Source organism: Silene latifolia, chromosome 2 (genome assembly GCF_048544455.1).
Source record: "Silene latifolia isolate original U9 population chromosome 2, ASM4854445v1, whole genome shotgun sequence".
NCBI classification, from domain to species: Eukaryota; Viridiplantae; Streptophyta; class Magnoliopsida; order Caryophyllales; family Caryophyllaceae; genus Silene; species Silene latifolia.
In genome coordinates this window covers 197,142,649-197,166,606 of record NC_133527.1, presented here as the reverse complement: position 1 = coordinate 197,166,606, position 23,958 = coordinate 197,142,649, and the positions used below count along the sequence as shown (strand labels likewise).

At 36.5% G+C, this 23,958-nt stretch overlaps 1 protein-coding gene and 1 long non-coding RNA gene across 2 annotated transcripts; one reads left to right on the top strand and one right to left on the bottom strand.

Annotated features, from left to right (window-relative positions):
• The first annotated feature begins 3,233 nt into the window (after positions 1 to 3,233).
• LOC141644298 (tryptophan aminotransferase-related protein 1-like) lies at positions 3,234 to 8,290 on the top strand. The gene is made up of 5 exons (XM_074453793.1): positions 3,234 to 3,420; positions 4,440 to 4,758; positions 5,658 to 5,941; positions 6,596 to 6,915; positions 7,885 to 8,290. Exons 1-5 carry the CDS (start codon positions 3,308 to 3,310, stop codon positions 8,124 to 8,126), a joined length of 1,278 nt encoding a protein of 425 aa, XP_074309894.1. The 5' UTR covers positions 3,234 to 3,307; the 3' UTR covers positions 8,127 to 8,290.
• A 187-nt stretch (positions 8,291 to 8,477) lies between these two features.
• On the bottom strand, positions 8,478 to 22,488 carry LOC141644297 (uncharacterized). Its single transcript, XR_012543989.1, has 11 exons — positions 22,323 to 22,488; positions 20,251 to 21,700; positions 19,514 to 20,172; positions 14,146 to 19,285; positions 13,938 to 14,035; positions 13,384 to 13,805; positions 12,967 to 13,164; positions 12,712 to 12,795; positions 12,262 to 12,527; positions 12,083 to 12,169; positions 8,478 to 11,690 (listed from the first exon to the last, which is right to left on the bottom strand). It is a non-coding gene; the product is annotated as an uncharacterized LOC141644297 (long non-coding RNA).
• Between the last annotated feature and the right edge of the window lie 1,470 nt (positions 22,489 to 23,958).

The window sequence follows — 23,958 nt, the reverse complement described above, 5'->3', positions numbered from 1 at the left end:
GGCGAGGTCCCCTGCTAGCTAGCCCCCTAGCTCCACCACTGTTTTTGGGTGTCTCGGTTAATTGTTGCCATTTCTATTTTAGGATTGCATTAGATGAACAATTTGATGTTTCACATTCAATTTGAACTACTTGTCATCCTATAATTGGCTCCCTCTTTTTTCCTTAGTTTTTATGTCTAAATTAAAGGATAACAATTAACTAATGCAATCCTAAAATAGAGAATATATAAATTTATATACACTAAAGATTTGTCGCTATGTGAGAAAATCTAAAATCTTGTCATGCAATAATTTAGGTTTGACTCAACTGAGTATTATTGGAAGATCAGAGGGGTGTTTGGTAAACGGCGGATTGGAAAATTTTCAGCATATTCAAGACTTTTAGCATGTTTGACTCACCAATAATCTACTATTTTGAGTGTTTGATAAATGGCCTATTGAAAGAGTATATTGGAGCTCAATCTACTGTTTTTCAATATGCTGCTTTACTCAGCATATTCACATTAGTAGATTGTGAAATATGAATCTGTCCACAATCTACACATAGATACAACAATCTATTAACCAAAATCTGCTAATTACCAAACACTTATACTAAATCTGCTAATTGAAATATACTAGTCAAACCTGTTAATCCAATCTGTCGTTTATAATCTGCTTGACCAATCTGCTTCTGCTAATATTAATCTGCTGATTACCAAACAGGGCCCAGATCGGATTAAATCGAAGATAATCAAACATAAATATTAGGTGGACTAAAAATTGCAACTAAAATTTTCGTTCTTAGATCGGATCGAATCCTAAATATTTGGCCTAGTCCAAATGTCCAATCTTAGATCGAAATATTTCGAAGAGTATTTTTTCCCCTCTTAATGTATGACGTATATATATGATAATTAGATTAAAATTTCACTAAATCAAATATTGTTAAATTAAGTGAAATCTAACTCAATTTCTCTTTTTAACTTAAATCATATATTAAATCATTTTATATATAAGTCCATTGTACACTAAATAATTATTAACATTTTAATAGTATTTATTTAAGTTATTAACATAATATTTTTAATATTTTTTACTAATTTTATTATAATTCATATTCATATAAGAGTACATTTACAAGTTTTCAATTTTATTTAATTCATTCAAATATTTGTTTCCAACAATGTGTAATAAATTGAATTTTTTTAGTGCAATTTTGGTTGAAAATAAAAAATTGGGTTTAATTTCACTTTTATCAAAGTTATGGGGTCTAATCTCACAATTGGCTAAAGTTATGAAGGCTAATTACTACTTTCGCGGTTTATAATATAATGTGTTTGAAGATAAAAGGTTCATTTGCACCATCACAATATCACAATATCGATTTATCGAATAATACAAATCAATTATATGAATTATTACTCGTCCCTTTATAATCTTATCAGTTACTTTCTCCATTCAACTCCACTCTACCACATTTCCTTTTTCATCCATTCAACTCCACTCTACCTATTTCCTAAAAATGAATGCCAAATGATCATTTTGTCCTCATACTCCATTACTTATTTACAGTTTTTGCCACTCATACCCCACTATTTCTACATCAAACTCCACCCTTTTCCAACTCATACCACACTTATTTACATCATACCCCATTATTTATTTATAATATTTCCCACCCTTCTTAATATTTGTGCAAAACACAAATAAATAGAGTGGAGTTGAATGGAGTAGCATTCATCTCCATACTAATCTTAATACTCACAATAATTATTTTGGGAGACAGTTTCACTATTTAAAACTGACAACTCATTTGGTAGCATGAATAATTCTTGAAATTAGAATGGTACCACTAACTTGAATCATTTTGATTTTGTTTTGATTTTAGCGTAAATTTGTTGTTTGACTTCTCAAAGCATGATCATGAAATCTGCTGCAAAAATTAAGAGTACTGAAAAGAGATCCATTAACGTCCCTCGAGGAGGATTTTTAGGTAATTCTGTCATAATCTATCTAACCCTACATTCAACGACTTAATACAATTATTAGAAATAAGCAATCAACTACAAAGTGGATTACTTTTTGCAATGATTTAGTTTTAGCAATTGGTCTCTCTTGTGACGGGTTAACATTTGTGGCGGATATTTTGTGAGTTAAAATGGTAACAAAATGGGTTAGTGGAGAAAGGGACCACATAAATAGTGTTGCAGAGAGAGAAAAAGTGGGTACTAAGAGTGACGGATATGTGCCGTCACAAATGAGATTTTGTGTAGTTTTAGTAATTTTAAATGAATACTAAATTTTCAAAGACTTTTTAGTGAAATCAATTTGAAATTCAAAAGTAGAAGAAAAGAGATAAAACTAATGATAAAAAAATTACCAAAATCCGATCTCATCAGTGTTAGACAAACTTGGTACTACCAGGCAAAGGTGGTCAAACGGGTAGGTCGGGCTGACTTCTGGGGTAGGGGTCGGTCTTGGCTTGGGGGAAGGGATCCGGCTCGAAATAGGGAGTGGGTCGGGCTACATGTGGGTCAGGCAAAAGGTGAGCCGAGGGGCGGGCTAAGGGATGGCTTAGGGCGGGACGAGAGCAGATCGATCCGGGTTTAATATTCTGGACCTAAAACCGGTCCGGGATAGAGGGCGGGTTGGGTTGGGCTGCATGCAGGCCGGGTTAAAAGTGATCTGAGGGGCGAGTCGGGCCAAGTCAGCCATTATATTTGACCAACAGTACTGCCAGGTGTCACTATCTCTTTTTCAATCTAATTTTTTTCATAACATAGTCGACTTAAAATAATTTTCTTTATCATTAATCGATCAGAGTGTATGATGAGTGAGGATCCTCTGTCCTATTTGATATCCCAATGTGTGTGTCACTCAATCACCTTCTAACACATCAACAAATTAATATAATTATTACAATATTTTATTTTGCAACAAGTGATGTGTCAAAAGGTGAGTAAAGTGACACACACAATGAGTGATGACCTTGCACGGTTGGACCTAATACATATGACAATTATATACTTTTATAAAACAGTTTTACACATACAATCATCATTATAAAACACATTTATTAGTACTTTACATAATTAGCCCCATAAAACTAATTTCCACTACTTACCATGTTTGGGTTAGAACTTAGAAGGACATAAAGGTAATTTGTGAGGCTTACTCTTCAATACTATCAAGAGTTTTTCTATATAAATGAAGCCTATTTTGTAGTTAATGCTCATGCCATCTACATACGCCCCATATCCAAACTAAGCATATACTTTATCTAGTGCTCATAGTTAATCACTAGTAGAGTTATAAGTTTAGTTAGATGGAGCAAAGCAAAGAAACAATCAATTCCATTCCTATTAATGGCAAAGTGAGCAACTGTGATGAAAACATTGACCATAACTCAACCGACGATGTTCTCCTTGATGTTGATATGTGAGATTTTCAATTCCTTTATCTAGCTTAACTCTATTTCTTCTTCTTCTACTACTACTAATAATAATAATATTATAATAATAATACTGCTATTTCGGTTTTTCAATGTGTGTCCTAAAGGAACACATTAAGAAACTAAATGTGAAAGATTCATAAGATATTGTCACGAGATATTCAAGTATAAACTCTTTTTTTACCATTTTTAAAGAAAACGGGTGACCTTATGCACACATTAGAAAAACCGCTATTCTTGTGCTTATTATTTCTAGGGATATTCTACATGGTAACCCTATGTGTTTTTCGTTTTCTACATGGTAACCCCATTTTCACCAAAACCGCCTTTAACTGGCCATAACTCACAACCACGAGTTCCAAAAGCGACGATTTTTTTTCAAATCAAAGATATCATAAAAGCGCTCAATTTGAAAAAAAAAATGTCGCATTCGGAACTCGCCACAAAGAGGTACGGTCAGTCAAAGTTTAAAGTTTGACTAACCGTAATTCTTGCCACGAGTTCAAAAACTGATTTTTTTTTTCTAGATCAAAGATCTCGTAAAGGCGGGTAAAGCCGGTCAATTTGAAAAAAGAAATCACCGCTTTCAGAACTCGTGGTTGTGAGTTATGGCCAGTCAAAGGCATTTTTGGTGGAAATGAGGTTACCATGTGGAAAACGAAAAAACCTAGGGTTACCACGTAGAATATCCCTTATTTCTATTACTATTATTACTATTACTGTTGTTGTTTAGTGGAGTACATTTCATAGATTAACTTTGCTCCTCAAAATTAAGAAGCCGATGGTCTGCCCTGACCTTGGACTAACTGTCTTACTGTGTGAAAACGTCCCACATAAGATTAATTGCAAAAAATTAGGAAAGGGCATATACAAATGAACCATCTTACGTGTGAAACCGTCTTACACAATAATTACTGTACGATATAAAATGCTTAATTTAGTAAAGAATTTATAGCAAAATGAAGTGATAATAACGATAAAAGTTGACAACATTTGTGTTACACAGTGGTGATCCGATAATGTACTATCCATATTGGAAAAGTGTAGACGAGGAATGCTCTGTGACGATCAAGGCATCGGCTTTTTTAAGCTACTTTGTGAACCTTAACAAGGATGAGTTTTTTTACCATGTGCCGGGTTTCACTGACGCGATCCGAAGGATTCATCGGGTGGTTGGGAATGCGGTGACTGAAGGCCGGTACATAATTGCAGGGACAGGATCGTCTCAACTGTTCAATTACTTACTTCTTGCCCTTTCTAACACCGTTACCTCAGGCACTACGAATAAGCGCGTACCGGTTGTTTGTGCTGCTCCTTATTACGGGGTACATATTTACCGCCTTCTTTTTAATTAAGATATACTGTTTATATTCAACTAATTGTTTACGTTTTATTAAAATACTGCTGATTATAATTAAATGAATAATAACGTAAACAACTAGCTGGGAATGGGAGCCTTGGGACTTGGGAAAGAGTATATTATTAGAGGATGCACATTGAGAGCATGTACAATAGTGAGAAGGATATGATCCTCTTATTAATTATAATTAAATTAATAGAATAATAACGTAAACAACTAGCTGGAAATGGGAGCCTGGGGACTTGGGAAGGAGTATATTATTAGGGTCGTTTGGTTTTCTACACCGAGTTATTTACGAAAATAGGGTTGATTTCAAACTAATTATCGGAAATGGGTCACCACGATTTTTCTTTTTATACAAAATGTAACTAATCGCTGTCTGAGACAGCGACTTTCCAAAAAAGGTAAAAGAAGTCGTTGTCCCAAAAATCGACCCGCTATAAATAGTAAAAAAAAAGAAATTTATGACTTGGCCTTAATTTGGTTCAATTTTCTTGCTATAATTCATGACTTGGCCTTAATTTGTTTACGTTTCATTAAAATACTGCTGATTATAATTAAAAGAATAATAACGTAAACAACTAGCTGGGAAAAGGCCTTCAGACTTGGGAGGGAGTATATTATTAGGGTCGTTTGGTTAATGTCAAACTAATTATCATAAATGGGTTCACATTATCACGTTTTTTTTCTTTTTGTAAGAAATATAACTAATCGCTGTCTGAGACGACGACTTTCCAAAAATTTCCAAACATAGTAAAAGAAGTCACTATCCCAGACAGCGACTTACTATAAATAGTAAAAAGGTTACCCAAATGATAATAACAAAGGTAGAATTTAATCTGACTTTGTGTTGTTAATATGAAGCTATTTGCAGCATCAGTAGAGACGGAGAAATCATCGATGTACGAATGGAGGGGAGATACACGTACATTCGACGACAAAGAAGGTCCATACATAGAAGTGGTGACTTCTCCGAATAATCCAGATGGTTTGTGGAGAAAGCCAATGGTGAATCGAGAGGGCGGAATGTTGATACATGACTTGGCTTATTATTGGCCTCAATACGTTCCTATCACTGGTCCTGCTGACTATGATATCATGCTCTTCACTATGTCCAAGTTCACTGGCCATGCCGGTTCTCGAATCGGGTTAGTTTTACCTCTTTATGTATATTGTTGCTTGTATTATAGTGTATGTACCGGAGTAGACCTGGCAAAACGGGTCAAAGGGTCGGGCCAATTCAGGTCGGGACAGGTTTTTTCGGGTTTCGGGTCAAACAGGTCGGGTTGTTTCGGGTCAGGTCATTTTTGGGTCAATGAATGATGGAGAAATAGCCATTCCAAGTCTTTTCGGTTCAATTAGAGTTATATTTTGTCGGGTCATTTTCGGCTTTGGTGGTTTCGGATCGGGCCAGTACGGGTCAAGAAAGCTCGGGTCATGTTCGAGTCGGGTCAATTCGGGTTTTCGGGTCACATTCAGGTGATATAGTTCGGGTCACTTCGGGTCTCGGGTCAGCTTTTTCGGGTCGGGTCAATCGGGTCGGGTTGCTTTTGTCAGGTCTAATGTACCCTACATGCCAAATTTCCTATATAATAAATAACTCGGTTATTCTTTAGTTCTGGATTATTATAGAATAATTAAAGCAGATGGATCACTTAACTAGGTATTCTTCTTTGTAATGCGAAATAATACCAGTTATTCAATACAATTTTGGAAACAATTATCATCTTTGGTCAATTTGTCATGTTAGTGTATGTACCCTACATTGTTTAATTTTTATGGATTCACATTTTATAATGTAGGTGGGTAATTGTGAAGGACAAAGAGTTAGCTTCAGCTTTGATGAATCAATCATTTTTGAGAACCATAGGGTGTTGCCAAGAAGGGCAGTTGAGGGCAAAAACAATCCTTAATTTTATTGCCGATTCTTACGAGAAGACGCCAATTCCGAAGGTGATGCCAACGACAACAACCGAAAACCTCTTTGAATTTGGGTACCGCGTAATGAGTGATAGGTGGGAGATGATGAAAGCTGCTGTCAAACAAAATAATCTCTTTAACCTTCTTGAGTACCCTGATCAACATTGTAACTTCTTTGGCAAGTTCCACCTTCCTAACCCAGGTATATCTACTCACTAATATTAGTTTCAAAGATAACGATAGGGCGCAATCGGGTGGCGCCGAGATTGGGTGTCACCCACTCACATGCATTCTTTATTAAAGGGGTCCCCACTTATTGCATATGAGAAGGTGGCGCCGAGATTGGGTGTCATCGGGTAACGCCAACTCATTTTCCTATTTTCATTGATCAGACTTTATAAAATGAGTCGACACGACGACATTGCCTGGTCATTGCATCATTAAAGCGGCTAATATTACCTCAAATTGTGGTTGTATTACAATAGCGCAATCACAATGTAGATGTCAACAAGCTTAGTTAGTAAAGTCACGAAACGTGTATGACCTGAGTTAAAATCTCGTCAGTATCAAAATCGCCCTTGTGACTCACTTAACACAAAAAAAGAGATATTCTCTCGTGTACCCCTCAACTTTTTCATTTTCTAAGATATACCCTTCCTTTCTTGAAAAAAACTTTGACCTTCAATAACTCTTGGCTACAAGTTCAGAATACGATAAAACTTTTTTTTTCAAATTGACCGTCTTTTAGAGGTATTCAGTTTGAAAAAGAATTCACCGACGTCTCAACTCTTAGTCCGGAGTTATGGTCGGTCAAAGTTTATTCGTTAAAAAAGTTTTGACCAACCATAACTACATGCTACGAGTTCAAAAGGCGGTGAATTTTTTTTATTTCAAATTTAAGGCCTTGACGAGATAATTGGTTTGAAGAAAAAAAAATTACTGTTTTCTGAACTCGTAACATAGAATTATTGTCGGTCAAAGTTTTTTTGTGAAAACAAGGGGTACACCTTAGAAAACAAAAAAGTTTAGGGATACACAAGAGAATATCCCAAAAAAAAATAGTAGCAATCACGATGTAGTGCTAGACCATTGTACATGTTCTAACACATTATTGTTGGACATTGTTACTAATGTTTGACTGTTTGTATGTACCGATGATATTTTGGTGTAGCGTTTGCATGGTTGGAGAGTAAGACAGGCGAGGATGCTTCAGAATTGATGCGTGAACACAAGATCCAAGCAAGGAAGGGTGCGATGTTTGGATCAAGCTTACATACAAAATGTGTTAGAATTACGATGGTTGGGAGTGACGATCAGTTCCGCCTCTTAATACAAAGGCTCTCTTCTCCCCCTTCTTCGGTCCACCTTGATGAAGTTCCGTCGATTTCAAAAGTAGACATAAATGGGAATTAAGAAACCCTTTGCTAGCAACTACTCTTTCTGTCTTAACCATTTGTTTACGTGATGCGATCGGAAATGTAACGGATAGGACAAGGATAAAAATGCAGTTGTTCAATTACGAGAATTGTAATGAATAATAATCAATCACCTAGACTCTATTACACAAATGAGAGAAATCTCACTAGTTCATTAATAAAAAATTTGATCGATCATTTCAACTTACTTATTACTACTCCCTCCATTCAACTCCATTTTGCATGCGTCTCTTTTGCCTACTATTCACAAGCGGACATTCAACTTTAATTTTATTTCGATACATAAGTTAAAATATATTCATGTGAGATCTTATTTGATTCATCTTTAAGAGTACATTAAAAATATCTAGCTTTTATAATTTTTGCAAATACATAGCTAAAGATTTTTAACGCGTAAAAGTCGCATTGGGGAATTTTTTTTTTTTTTTTTTAGAAAAAGGCAAAATTACAAAAGTACCCCTTATAGTTTTGATGTGTCCTCATAAAATGATCCTTGTCCTCATAGATCTCAAACAAGTGCAATCTAACCAGAAGTAGAGTTAAAGAAAGCCATAAAATAGGGAGGGGATAAGTTGTTCAAATATGAACAATAGAGCAGCAAGCTTGAAAGGCTCAAGGGCTTTGATATTGATAGTACTAGTCACAATTGCAGTAGCAGACACTTTGCAAGTATCGTCATCCACGAGTAGATTTGTCGAGTATAAACAAAGACAACATAAACGTCTCACAACCACCATTTTTTCTCCGCTCTTCGAGGATTATGCGCCACTTGATACCAGGATATTTAGGGCTTACTGTACTGTTGAAAGGGTTGAATCCGGGCCATCTTAGGTGTTTCAGCTACTAATTATTCCAAGGTGTTCCGTTCCAGGATCACCTTTCTGAGTGTTCCTCGCGCACATGGGCGTTTCTGTATTTTTATACTGTAAGTTCAGACATGAAGCAAGCATTGCAGCAACACGAAATAGAGCCTCGAGTAACATCCTCAATAGAATAAATCAACTACTAGTTAGATCCTTATCATATGTTACACTGAGATAGGCCACCAAAAAACAAATCAACTACTAGTTAGATCCTTTACTCAAATCGGAACCAAAACAAGCTGCAAAACATCCAAAGACGGTCAGAAATACCAGCAGTGTTTATGCTATTGAACTGAAATTAACAGGACAGTCGGTTCAGTTACATTATACGAGTACCATAGAATCATTATAGAACATCATATCATCAATATTCAAGCTATGAAAACCAAATCAAGGAAAACGATTAACTGTCCAACTTTAAACCTTGCAAAACACATAGGCCACAAACTTCTATCTTCCAAAACAAATCAAGTACATTTCTCCCATCCCCGACTACAGTTTCGACCAATTTAAATAAAGTGATTTCAGAAACCAGAACCTAGTAAATAAAGTGATTTCACGCGAAACCAGAAAGCAAACTAGCTGTAAAATCTCCAAGACGCTCTGTAACAATCATTAGTGCGGATTAAAACCAAAGTAGCCTGAAATCCAATTTAGTCACAGATTTATCAGAACATCAAACCAGGGTCATTAATCAATCAATCTTGAATTTACTAGAGTCACAGAAACTCAATTTTCATTTCTCATTGACAATTTTCTCCTTCATAAGTAACTACATGACAATAATCGAATACAAAATTAAATCATCCGACGAGCAATACGTGACCATCACCGAAATCAAACCGCAATAATGATATGATCACAAGAGCGTAAACTAAATTCATACCTAATGAGGACTTTTCCGGATGGTTAATTTCAGAAACTAGAAACCTTACAGAAATTTGCGAAACCAGAAGTGAAATTTCAGAAACTAGAAAACTTGCAGAAATTTACGACACCAGAAGTGAAACTAACAGCAAAGATTCAAAAAATGCTAAAAAATACCAACGTATTCTCTATAAATCAAAGCCAATTAAGTCAGAGATAAATCAAATCAAATGAATCATTATCAAACATCAGTGTCATCAATAAAAAATCATGATCGTCACTGTAGAAACGATTTCATTCAGACATTAACAAAACCTAAATTCTCAAGGAACAATCTCATTGATAGCTTTATTGTCAATAAAGCTTTTCATTCCCTTTTGCTTAGTTTATGTCGTGGTCTACGTTACTTAGACTCGGTTATTAAAAAACTTCTCGATTTTTTGTGTGTAAAACCAAGCGTTTATACCATGTCCGAGTGTTGTAATCATTGTAAAGGGATGAGCAAAATTATGTTCAATCAAACAAACTAACTGGTTTAAAAAAAAATCTGAAACCCTAAAAGAATCACCACATCACATTTCAATCAATTTAAAACAAGGCAATTTCACAATCTACAAACCTTTTAAAAATATTACCTTTGTTAGAACTGATGATCAGTTCAACCTCTTACTACATCGGCTCTCTTCTCGCCCTTCTTCGGTGAACATTGATGAAATTCCCTCGATTTCAAAATTAGACATTAATAGAAGTTAGGGCTCTCCCCTAGCAAGTTATAATTCTCACATGTGAAATAACCAAGAATGTGAAAATTTTGTTCCAATGAGTTCTCATAAAATAATCTTATGGAAGAGAGCACCTGTACCAATTTGGATGTTTCTGCTCAATGATCTTCAGTTAACAATCTTCGCTAAAACAACCCAGAAACATGAATGGCATCACCAGACTAATAAAAAGTGAATTTCGATCATGAAGCAAAAAATTGAAACCGGTTTCCAACCGACATATGTTATATACTTGGCAAATCAAAAATATATAAAGAAAGACCTGCAGCGAGATAGAACCTGCGGTAGCAAAAAAAGAGCCTCTGACTGCACGTTGGCACCCACATTTATCATACCAGATGACTTCGTAGAAAATGAAAAAACTCTGATTGACGCCCGAAATATCGTGTCCCTAGTTTGAAAAGAGAGGCAAAATCGAATCACGGGATAAATAAACCTCAATAGTATTTAGCAATAACCTGGAGATGTCTATCTGCTGGTAGTCTTGATCAACAAGCTTTGAAAGAGAGAATTATTCTTCATTTCGCTTGGAAAACAAAGACAGAAGTTTTTGGTCTATCCAATGGTGTATAGTTAAACGAATTGAAGCTACTGCGCAGTTCTCGTGCAAAAGATAATACGACTTCTCACAAATTGCAGATTAATGCTGCTACATTTGCGGGTGTCATATTTCAAAAGGCTTGCAGCACCTATTGCTGCACTGTTACAGGAACTTGTGGCAGGAAAGTCGGTTGGTGAGATAAAGTGATGAACTCTATTTTTCTGTCTTAGGTGCTTCAGCTGAATATTCTGCGGCGTTCTGGGAATACATTTCTGGGTGTTGGCCGAGCATGATCAGCTTTACTATGCATATCTCCATTTATTGTGGTTACGTCTTGGCTTCCTATACTTAGGTTTCAGATATGAAGTAACTGCGGCATAAACAAGTACGGAGTAATACCTCAAGTTGAAGTAGTAAAGACGAAGTCCAACTAAAGACAGTAACATCCTCAATAGGTGTAGAATTCTGGACAGGGAGCCTTCAAAAGCCTATAAAGATGAGAAAACTGGGCATCACCACTTCACCAGTCAAGTGCCTTTTTATATTACACCCAACATATAAAATGTGTATGAAAAGACTGACAACTATCAAAGTTGCACTTAACAACAAAGGACCAGAGTAATGAAGAACAAAATCCAAGACACGGTAACAAGGAATTCATGAAGATTATGACACTGCAATGCTTGTCAAATATAGTTCCAGCACGCCATAACTGAAGAGCAGACACACTAAATAGCAACTAGTGAGAACTTCCAAATGAAAACTCTGTCACATCCACAAGCGTCAAAGACACAGCGCCACAATTAAACAAAACATCAAGGAAGACGGAAAAAAGGCAACATCATGTTCACAGGACATTTACAAAAGGGCGGCAAATTACCAGAATTTGCAGTTAAAAAGAGATAAGATGACAAAGCTCCAATAAAACGGAGAGGATCCACAGATGAAGCAACAATAGAGCTTCGTTCTGGTCAAGCAACAAAATCCACCAACAGATTACTCTAGGAGCAAGAAAGGGTAATGGAACCTTCAACGTAAACTAGAGATAAGATGACAAACCTTCAACAGCCAGTAAATGCTCGAAGATCAGCAATGTATGAATGGAGAGGAGATGCCCACACATTTGACAAGGAAGGTCCATACATAGGTGGTGACTTTTCCGAATAATCCAGATGGTTTGATCAGAAAGCTGATGGTGAACCGACCAAGGGGAATGTTAATACATGACCTTGCTTACTATTGGCCTGAATACACTCCCACGACTGCTCCTGCTGACTATGATAATACACTCTTCAGTATGTCCAAGTTCACTGGCCATGCTGCTCCTGTTGGACTTTATTTAGTAATTAATTGCCTAATACGTTTATACCGATATTTTGGTGCAGCATTTGCATGGTTGGAGAGTAAGATGGGTGATGACGCTTCACAATTGATGAGTGAACTAAAGATCCAGGCAAGGAACGGTGCAATGTTCGGGTCAAGCGAACATAACAAGTGTGTAAGAATTACCTTGGTTGGGAGCGATGATCAGTTCAACCTCTTACTATGACGACTGTCTTCTCGCCCTTCTTCTTTAGACATTGATGGAATTACCTCCATTTTAAAATTAGAAGTTAAAGGAAGTTAGGAAGGCCCTCCGTAGGAGCTACTCTCCCGTCTCAATCATTTGTTTACCGTTTTTGTTCTTAGTGAAGTGTATTTTAATCAAAGGTAAACAAACAATTGGGACGGAAGGAATACTATAATAGACAAATGAGGAATTACCAAGAATGTGCACACAACTACTGAACTATAGCTTTACCCAACTGAACAATTTGGAAGTTTCTGTTACGACAATCTTCAGTAAAAATCTTCGCCAAAACGTTCAAATAAATAAAGGTTGGCACAAAACCAAGAAAATATGAACTTCCAACCATGAAGCAAAAATCGAAGCCGGGTGCCCGACCAACAGTTACTTGATTCCTAACAAATCAGAAGTAGTTAAAGAAAAACCTGGAACGAAAAAGCTTTATTTGACGTCCGAAAGAGCGTCCCTAGTTCAAAAAAAGAGCCAAACTCGAAGCATCACACAGGATAAATAGTCACACGAGAGGGGAACTAACTAGATGACTTCATAGAGAACAAAAGAGAGCTCTATTTGACGACCAAAGATAGATAGTCATCAGTAGTATTAACAATAACCTGGACGAGGAAGGTGAACCCAGATGTTTATCCGTTGTGCAGTCTCGATCAACAAGCTTAAACAGCAAATGGCTACATCTGACATACGAAAACAATGACGGAAGTTTCTGGTCTATCAAATGGCACATAACTGAAAGGTCGTACAAAAGGCAGACGGACTTATAATGATTGCAGAATAATGCTATATTTGCAGGCCTTATAGTTGAAAGGGTTGAAGTTGTTATTGCTGAAAACCCTGTAGCTGGGATATGCTTTATTCTGTCCTAGATGTTGCATGCTGATGATCAAACTATGACACAATATTACGATTCGTCCATTCAAACTTTTGTCATGTCAAAATTATGATATTCGTACAGTTTTCAAAACAGTGCTGTCGAAAACCTCACGTAAAGGACCGATGGAACATCAATGTTGTCAGGTTTCTGCAAGAATATTAAACAAAACCACCATTAAGATTTTCAAAAATCAAGCCAGAAAATGAAACGATGAAACCTCTTATATATTTTCCTCATTTCTGCAGGAAAAAAATCCAACAAATAATGTCAAGCAGCAACCTGAAAAAAAGACAGCTTCATTCCGAACAACTAGTGAAGATGAACAATAGAAGCAGCACATATGCTTGATTAATCTGAAAGCAATGCAATATGTTCATCTGCACATGACAGGAAGATAAGAAACTAGCAAACGAAAGCCAGTGGCTACCAACAATCAGGGGTAGCAGGCTCCACATTAACAATGTATCGTTTAAGTGTGCTCACTTACATTTGCAGACTTAGCAACCTTTGAATCTGCAGTCACCTCTCTTTATCCCCTTGCCAGGAGGTTCCTCTGCGCAGTTACAGTAAAAACAACTACTTAGGTACAGAAACATACGAAAAGAGTCATTAAAGTGGGAGCCTTGCAACATAATAGCCATGTCAATTACAACATTCCTCTTTACTCTTTACTCTGAGCTGCTGTTCAAGTGGGAGCATAATTACAGATTTGTTAAAACAAAGTAACAGACGAAACAGATACGGAATGTGCACAACTACAGATTTGTTAAAAAAAATGAAGATTTACCAAGAATGTGCACTACAGCTTTACCCATCTGAACAATTTGGAACCTGTTGAGAGTTTTATGGGTTGCCACTTGCCACAAAGCTAACAAAAAATGAACTTCCGATCACGAAGCAAAAGCCGTAACCATCGGCTGCTCACCCACATTTATCGAATTATTGACAATCAAAAGTAGGTGAAGAACACCCTGGAACGCTGGAGCGGGGGGGCCACTACACTAACAAAAAATGAACTCTGATCATGAAGCAAATCAAAACAGGTCCTTTCACACATCTACCGGATTCCTGACAAATCAGAGATTTTAAAGAAAAACCTGGAACGAAAAAGCTCTATTTGAGAGCACAAAAGAGTCTCCTTAGGTCGAAAAGAGAGCCAAACTCAAAACACCACACAGGATAAATAACCATCAGTAGTATTTAACAATAACTTGGATGAGGAAGGTGAACCCAGATGTTTTATCCGTTGTGCAGTCTCGAACAACATTACATCTGACAGATGAAAACAAAGACGGAAGTTTCTTGTCTAACAAATGATAGAGAACCATTAGAAGCCTACAAAATTAAGAAAACTCGGCATCACCAATCACATCCTTTTCTACAAAACGCCTAACCAATAAAGAGGGTGTGAAAAATTGAAAAAATTGACAAGTTAAGAATCTCAGACAACAGTTAACAAAAGAAGAATGCACGTACCCTGGTCGTTGGTAGTTGGTATCAGTATGCTTCACCATTCAATCTAACAGTCAGCTATAAAATCAAAGCCATGGAATGTTATTTGATGTCTATCTAAACTTATTTTGTTATAACTATCGGCTCAACAACAACCTCGCATACAAACCTCAAAACACCCTGATCGGATATTAAAATTCCTCCACAGACTTAGAAATGCAGCTGGGCCTATAGCTAAAGCATTCTGATTATCAAACTACGCCACAATATTACGATTCGTCCAATTAAATTTTTGTGTTGTCAAAATTGATATTCGTACAGTTTTTTCTTAACATTGTTGTCTAAAACCTCACATAAAAGGACCGATGGAATATCAATTTTGTCAGGTTTCTGCAAAGAATATTAAACCTCTTATTAGTTCCTCATTTCTGCAGGAACAAAATCCAACAAATAATGTCAAACAGCAACCTGAACAAAGACAGCTCTACTCCGAACAACTAGTGAAGATGAACAATAGAAGCAACACATGCTTGATTACTCTGAAAGGAATGCAATAAGTTCATCTGCACACGACAGGAAGATAAGAAAATAGCAAACGAAAGCCAATGGCTACCAACAACCGGAGGACCAAACAATAACCAACTGATAAGAAGTAACCCTTAGCAGGCTCCACATTAACGTATCGTTGAAGTTTGCTCACTTACATTTGCGGACAAACGAAAGCCAATGGCTACCAACAACCAGGGGATCAAACAATATCCAACTGATAAGATGTAACCCTTAGCAGGCTCCACCTAATAGTGAAGTTGCTCATTAACATTTGTGGATATAGCAACCTTTGAATCTGTACTCACCTCTCTCTCCCATGCCAGGAGGTCCTCGTGTGCAGTTGCAGTAAAAAAAAACGAGAACCCTTATTGACATCATCACATGTTTCGCGAGACAAGGCATCAAATAGCAAATCAACTACTACTATTTTGTCTAAGGCTCTAGGCATAACAATGATCGAACCTTGCAGAGACTTTTACCAAAATCAGAATCAAAACAAGCTGCTGCAGAACATCCAAATACGCTAAAAATACCAACAACATCATTATCAAACCTCATACCCAATACTCAAGGAACGGTCACATTCATCATTAACTACTAACCCAAACATCAATCATGAAAACCGAACATGTAAAACGACTAACTGTCAATTCTCAACCTTGCAAATGGGCCATGTTTACTTTTATCTTCAAAACAAATCAATTACATTCTCTTATCCTCTGTGTAGTGGTTAATGAACCACAGTTGCGAACAATTTAAACAAAGTGATTTCAGAAACCAGAACTTGAACTGCTCACTGAAGCCAGAAAGCAAGAAGCTGTGAAATTTTCAGGACACGCAAAAAATACCACCAACGGCGATCATAATAATCAGCTTAACTTATCAAATCATCCAAGGAGCAATACTTGATCATCACCGAAATCAGAGCACAATCATCATCACACAAGCATAAAAATAATTCATAGCTAATGATGAATTTTCCGGATGGTAAATTTAAACCCTAACACAACAATGTAAATCATCCATAATTGCCACTTTAAAACAACATTTCTTTCATCTTATGTCGTGGTCTACGTTACTTGGACTACTATTAAAAAACTTAAATGGAATTTTTTTGGCGTTTGTACCGATATTTTGGTGCAGCGTCCTATCACAACAATTTCAATCATCACAGAATTGGCACTTCAAAACAGCATTTCTTTCATCTTATGTTGTGGCTACCTTACTTGGACTCAGTTATTAAAAAACTTCTCGATTTTTTTGGCGTTTGTACCGCTTTTTTTATGCAGCGTTTACATCGTTAGAGAGTAAGACCGCTCATGAAGTTTACAACTGATGAATGAACTAAAGATCCAAGCAAGGAAGGCTGCAATGTTCGGGTCAAGTGTAGATAAGAAGTGTGTTAGAATTACCTTGGTTGGAAGTGATGATCAGTTCGACCTCTACCTCTTACTACGGAGACTTTATTCTCGCCCTTTTTAGTTAGACATTGGTGGAATTACCTCCATTTCAAAATTCGAAGAAAACGATAGCTAGGAAGCCCTCCCTTAGCAAGCTAATAATACTCACATGAGGATTACCAAGAATTTGCAGCTGTGCACCTTTACCGGTTTACCTGACTGAACAATTTTGCAGTTTCGGTTCCAACAATCTACAGTAAAGAGTCATCACCCAAATGGTCAAATAATGAATTTGCGCGCAAAACTGAACTTCTGATCATGAAGCTAAAATAAAAAACCGAGTGCCCACCCACATTTATTGGATTCTTGATAATCACCTGGACTGAGCTACACTGACCAAAAATTTGACGCCCAAAAGATAAGTCTCCCTAGTTTGAAAAGAGACCCTCACTCAAAACACCACACAGGAGGAATAACCATCAGTAGTATTTCACAATGACCTGGATCAGGAAGGTGAACCCAGATGTCTATCTGCTGTGAAGTTTTGATCAATAGGCTTAAAGAGCAGAAGGCTTCGATCATTGACATGGAAACAATGATGGCAGTTTCTGGTCTATCAAATGTTATAATAACTGAAAGGTCGTACAGAATGCAGAGGACTTGTGACAAATTGCAGAATAGTGCACTATATTTACAAGGGGTTGCAATGGAATGGGTTGAAGCTGTTATTGCTGAAAAGCATGTAACTGGATAAGATCTATTTTCTGTCTTAGGTATTGCAGCTTATTATTCCAAGCCAATCCGGGCTTAACAATCTGTGCTTTATTGGAGCAAAATTAATTAGCTTTCCTATGCATATCACGTTTCTGTATTGATATGCTTTGGCTGCTTACGCTGTATGTTTCAATTATGAAACGAACAATTGCAGGAACAGGAAATATAGCCTCAAATACTAAAGAAGAATTGCATCTAAAGACAGCAACATCCTCACTAGATGTAGAGCACTGGCATCAATAGTCACATGCCCTTCTAGATGAGACCAATATAAAGAGTATGAAAAGATTGACATGTTAAGGATCACAGACAGTATTTCAAAAAGAAGAAAGAAGGAAAGTATGTACCTTGGTATCAGTATGCTTTCAGGCTGCAGGCTAGTAAACAATCTACTTTCACATTTTTTTGATGTTTCACCAAGTAAAGCACCCGAAGTCAGCTGAACAACTGAAGCCTTGGAATGTTACTTCATGTCTATCTTAAATCAGTTTTCTAAGTAATCTTCACAGCAACCCAGCGTCCAAACCTCAAAAATGTCTGATCGGATATTTAATTACTCTACAAGCTTAGAAATACAGCTTGGCCAATAGCTAAAGCGTGCGGATGACTGATCACTGCCACAGTATTACGATACGTTCTATCTTGCTTTTGTGATCTCAGAATTATAAACACAGAGAACATCAATGTTACACGTACTATATATTTCAATCAATCCCATCAAGTCAAAGCATCAGTTTTAGGCTGATATTTTCAAGATAGTTGTGTATAAACCTTCGTCGACGCAGCAACCAGGCATTAAACAAGCTTGAAAGTTCAAGCCAGAAAATGTTGAAACCTCTAAAAGCCCCAAATTTTGCAGAAACTAAACCAACAAATAATTTCAAACATCAATCAGAACAATAGCCACCACAACCCGAGCAACTAGTGATGAATAACAGTAGAAGTAGCAGGCAGCTTATGCTTGATTCATCTGAAAGCCAAGCAACAAGTTCATCTGCACCCAACAGGAAGATAAGAAACTAAGCAAGAAATGAAACCCAAAGGCTGGAAACAACTAGCAGAACACTACATAATCACACTGACATAAAGTAACCTTTAGCAGGCTTCATATAAACAGTATCATTGAAGTGTGCTCCTTACACTTGCGGACATAACCATATTAAAATCATCAAAGATGACGACATTTGGTGATCTAACCATCAAAATATAGAACTAAAAAATGGTAACAATATAAAATAAATAAGCTCCCAAGAAAATGTATAGTATTCAGGCCCTTGAAGATATCGCTTATCTTATTAAAAGGAAAGCCCAAAGTCACCAGCACCCTCCTCCGCATCATGATCATGGTAATGCACCCGCTCTTGTTCTCATGAGCCCCGTGAACCCACCTCGACCACTGCTTTCTTTACTAAGAGAATGCAACAGCAGCAGCCCTGGGTCGGGTTTCAATTCCTGTATAGTTAGAAGAATCGTACCAATTATGAACAAAAATTACTGCCAGATTCTAAAGACTCTTATAAAAAAAATAATAAATAATAAGACTTTCCGTTACAGAATGACTGGCCTAATATTGTTATCTCCCTACAAAGCAAAGGATGCATCTCCAAATAGGTCGGAAGAAGCTTAGCCTCAGTCTGAGCATGTTATTTTACCGGGTGCCGGATAGGAAGGGAAGATTACCTGGTATCTGAGAAATTCAGATCATAGACTAGACTCGCCAACAGCCTCCTCACTGCATTCTTTCGCTCACCAACACACTCGCTTTATTCTTTTGCTCGCTCCAGCAGGAAGCTCTTTCCCCCTGTCCCTTGGCCCTTGCTAGGTGGGGCCCGACCGTTGACCCAAAAGAACTCTCCTAATGCCAGCACTTTAGTGGGCTTTCCCGTCGGAGTAGACTGAACTCTCTCCCCGGTATATGATAAATTGGAAATTTAAGGCACATAAGTGCAATGATGCCCTTGTGATGATCCCTCCCTTACTAAGAAATAGAAAACTGAACTCAAATTCAAAGAAGAAATGGGACTCTTCCCCTTCAAAAAGGAAAGGGGGATGCTTATGCTTTTAAAGGAAAAGGGGTCCTGATTCATGAAGTAGCAAAGTGAACAGCAATAGAACCTTCTACTTGAATATGAAATAAGATGACAGAACTAGTAAAGAAATCTAAGGAACAAATTAGAATAACTAAATGCTCACAGATTAAAGACGAAAAAGGATATAGCAACCCCCGTGGAATCACACCACTCTCCATCCCATGCCAGGAGGTCCTCTTGCTGCAGTACTGCCGTACAAAAATCACTACCAACTGATTCCTGTAGTAGCAAAGTGAACAGCAATAGAACCTTCAACTTGAATATGAAATATGATGACAGAACTCGTAAAAAAATCTAAGGAACAAATTAGAATAACTAAATGCTCACAGATTAAATACGAAAAAGGATATAGCAACACCCGTGGAATCACACCACTCTCCATCCCATGCCAGGAGGTCCTCTTGCTGCAGTACTGCCATACAAAAATCCACTTAGCTACATAAACACGCACCAACCATGCGAAAGATTCGCTAATGTGTGAGTCTTGCAACATAATAGACATGTCAACTTTAAAGAATTTATTTACCTTGTGTTTCTGATATATCAAGTGGGAGCATAAATAGGATTCAAGAAAACAAACTGACAGACTAAATATAGTTCTGAAACCCTGATAATTGGAACCTGAGGCAGAGCATACACCATATAGCTTTATCCTTTGTGACCACTCTTTAATATTATCCACATGTTTCACCGAGTTACGGCGACAAATAAACAACTAAAGTCCAGGCCTAACAAGGATCAAACCTTGCATCCTTCACCAAATTCAGGAGCAAAACAAGCTGCAAAACATCCAAAGACAATTAAAAATACCGACAGTTTTTCTGCTCTTGAATTAAAAATACCATCCAAATTGACATGATCAAACCTTGCAGATCCTTCACCAAATTGTCACATTATACCACAACATCATTAAAATTAATATCCCAATGCTCACGAAACGGTCACATTCATCATTACCTAGTAAACCAAACCTCATCTTCAAGCTATGAAAACCAAATCATGTGAAGCAATTAACTGACAAGTTTCAACCTTGCAAAACATATACGGAGTATTTTATCTTCAAAACAGATCAATTACATTTCTTCTGTCCTCAACCTTAAATAAAGTTAGTTCAGAAACCAAAATCTAGCTTAGTAAACCATTAATCCAAAACTAGAAAGCAAACTAGCTGTGAAATTTCCGAGATGCTCAGGATATACCAGCAGAGTTACTGCAAACCTAACAATCATCAGTGCGGATTAAAATCAAAGTAACCTGAACAGAATTACCAGAGCATCAAACTCAATTTTCAATGAGAATCTTCTCCTTCATAAGGGCATGACGATACATCAATTTTCAAAATCAACTCATCCGAGGAGCAATATTTGATCATCGCCGAAATCAAAGACAATAATCATCAGAAGAACATACACACAATTTACCTGAAGAGGAATTTTCCGGATGGTTAACATGTACCCTCTCACAGCCAAATTCAATCATACGAATGGTCGAATGGATAGCAAGCGAAGCAACAGACTTTTAGGAAAAAAAAATCTCTCATACATTCCTGGTGCTGTATGATAAGTTCTACAAACCACGTAATTTCAGAAACTAGAACCTTACAGAAATTAACAAACCAGAAGCGAAATTCAGAAACTAGAAAACTCACGGAAATTTATGAAACCAGAAGCGAAACAAGCCGGCAAAGATTCAAAAGATCCTCAAAAATTAATCATTGTCAACTTCAGCGTTCAATAACTCATGATCTTCATTATCAAATTGTGCTCAATCAAAAACCCTAAATTCCCAAGGAACAGTCTCATTAATCATCTATCTCAATAACTTGCAACATAATTGCCACCTCAAAACAACATTCCCTATTTTTAAAACTTCCCTATTTTTTTGGTTTAAAAATAGGAAATCAATAACTTGCAACATCATTGCCACATCGGAGCATCGTAATCAGGGTTTAGGGAAGAGCAGAATTATGTTCAATCAAACAAACTAACTGATAAATTAAAAAAATCTGAAACCCTAAAAGAATTACCACTTCAAATCTCAATCAATTTAAAACAACGCAATTCAACATCCAAAATCGTAAATCGATCGCGATCTCCATTAAAAACAAGAACCCTAATTCTAATTAAACAGAATCGAAAACAAGAACCCTAATTCTAATTCTAACTAAACAATAAAATCAAATCATGTGAGAGATGAGTTAAATTACGTGATCATCATCAAAATTAGGGCACAAAAAAGCATCATGAAAACATTAAACCAAAATTATCTCTAATAACAATAATCAACAACGGAATTAAAGTAGAATCATATCAAATCATTATCATATCATATTGTAAAGAGACACTCACAACCGATTCAAATAAAGCACAAATAAAAGAGGAATAGGGAGAGGTCTTAACTTGAGACGGTCTTAAACAAGACCTAGAATCGAAGACGGAGAAGCGCAAATAATACAGAGAATTAAGAAAGATAAAGGCGGGAGAGAATAAGAAGACGAAGAATAGCGCGAGGAAAACTACGAGGGAAAATAAACGGAGGTTGATATGTGTATTGTATATATAGGGATGGAATTATTACCGTTACTTTGTTGACAGTAGACAATTAGACATCCCCGCGTTTTTGTGTTGTTAAAGTCGGTGTATTACAAGACTACACGGGTATGGGTTAGAGAGGCGGTTTACTGGCCCACCCGCTTATTTGAGGGCTTGGGCTTTTTTTTCCGAAAAAGTTTATGGGTTGGTTTAAAAAGCCCAAAGTAATTATTGGCTGGGTTTAGGCCGAATGTTTGACCCAAATTTTGTCCCGCCCAACCCACATTAACGGAAAAAGTACATCCCTTATATAATTAACGGAAATTTTTCATGGTATTCACGAATTTTGGCAGATTACACATGTATCCCTCATTTTAAGTTTCTATATATAGTATCCTAGTGTTTTACCTTTTTGTTTTAGAGTACCCTTTGGCAAACTTCCGTCATAACGTCTAATACCCTAACACTTCATCTAATACCTAAATCCTTGTTTTTATCTAATAAATTAACATTTAAAATAAGGGTGCCATGTGTAATTACTCAAAGAAATAAAGATATTATAACGGAAGTTTGTCAAAGGGTATTCCGGAAAAGAAAAAAGTAAACATAGAAAGACCGTATGTAGAAACTCAAAATAGGGGTACCATGTGTAATATGTCAAAGTTCGAGAGTACCATGGTATTGGTAGCTGGTAGCCATGAAGTTTGGCAGATTACACATGGTATCCCTTATTTTAAGTTTTTACATATGATACCCTTGTGTTTACCTTTTTTTTCCGTCATAGCGTCGTTACTCCTATGACATGTGACGCCTAACACTTCATCTAATACCTAAATCTTTATTTTATCTAATAAATTAACATTTAATACCTAAATAACAAAACACAAATAACATATAACATGCTCAATTACTCATAGAAAAATAAAGATATTATGACGGAAGTTTGGCAAACGGTATTCTGGGAAAGAAAAAAAGATAAACACGGAGATATTATATGTAGAAACTTAAAATAGGGGTATCATGTGTAATATGTCAAAATTCGAGACTACCATGGAACTTTTTGGGAGCGTAACCTTATAATGTGGATCATGTTTGGCACTCGGTCTTTAATCAAAGCATGCAATTTCAGAACTCCTAATAAGCATATATGTAACACCCCGTATTTTATTAAGTTGGATAAAATTCTTTTAATTGCTATTTTGAATTTAATTACATCATTTAACGATTTATATATATATGCTTAGCTAATTAATTAATTTCATCATAATTCGATACGTTAATTTTAATAATCATTAATAAGTTTATTTAAAGTTAGTTCGAGTTTATTGAAATTAGTTCGAGTTTATTTATTTAATAATTTCCGTTTCTTTACGAGTCCTTATGAAAGTTATTTTAAGTAAACCCGAGATGGATTTTGGGAACAAAACCGTCCAATTAGCTATTTTGAGCTTATTTCACTAAATTAGCAATTTTTATTAATATCCGTTAGTTTTGTAAAAATCGC

Bases quoted from the DNA above. Each gene is read 5' to 3' on its own strand.
- LOC141644298 (XM_074453793.1), top strand. From the start codon at position 3,308: ATGGAGCAAAGCAAAGAAACAATCAATTCCATTCCTATTAATGGCAAA. The intron at 3,421-4,439 runs GTGAGATTTTCA...TGTGTTACACAG, and splicing joins GTTCTCCTTGATGTTGATAT to TGGTGATCCGATAATGTACT. The intron at 5,942-6,595 runs GTTAGTTTTACC...TTTATAATGTAG, and splicing joins CATGCCGGTTCTCGAATCGG to GTGGGTAATTGTGAAGGACA.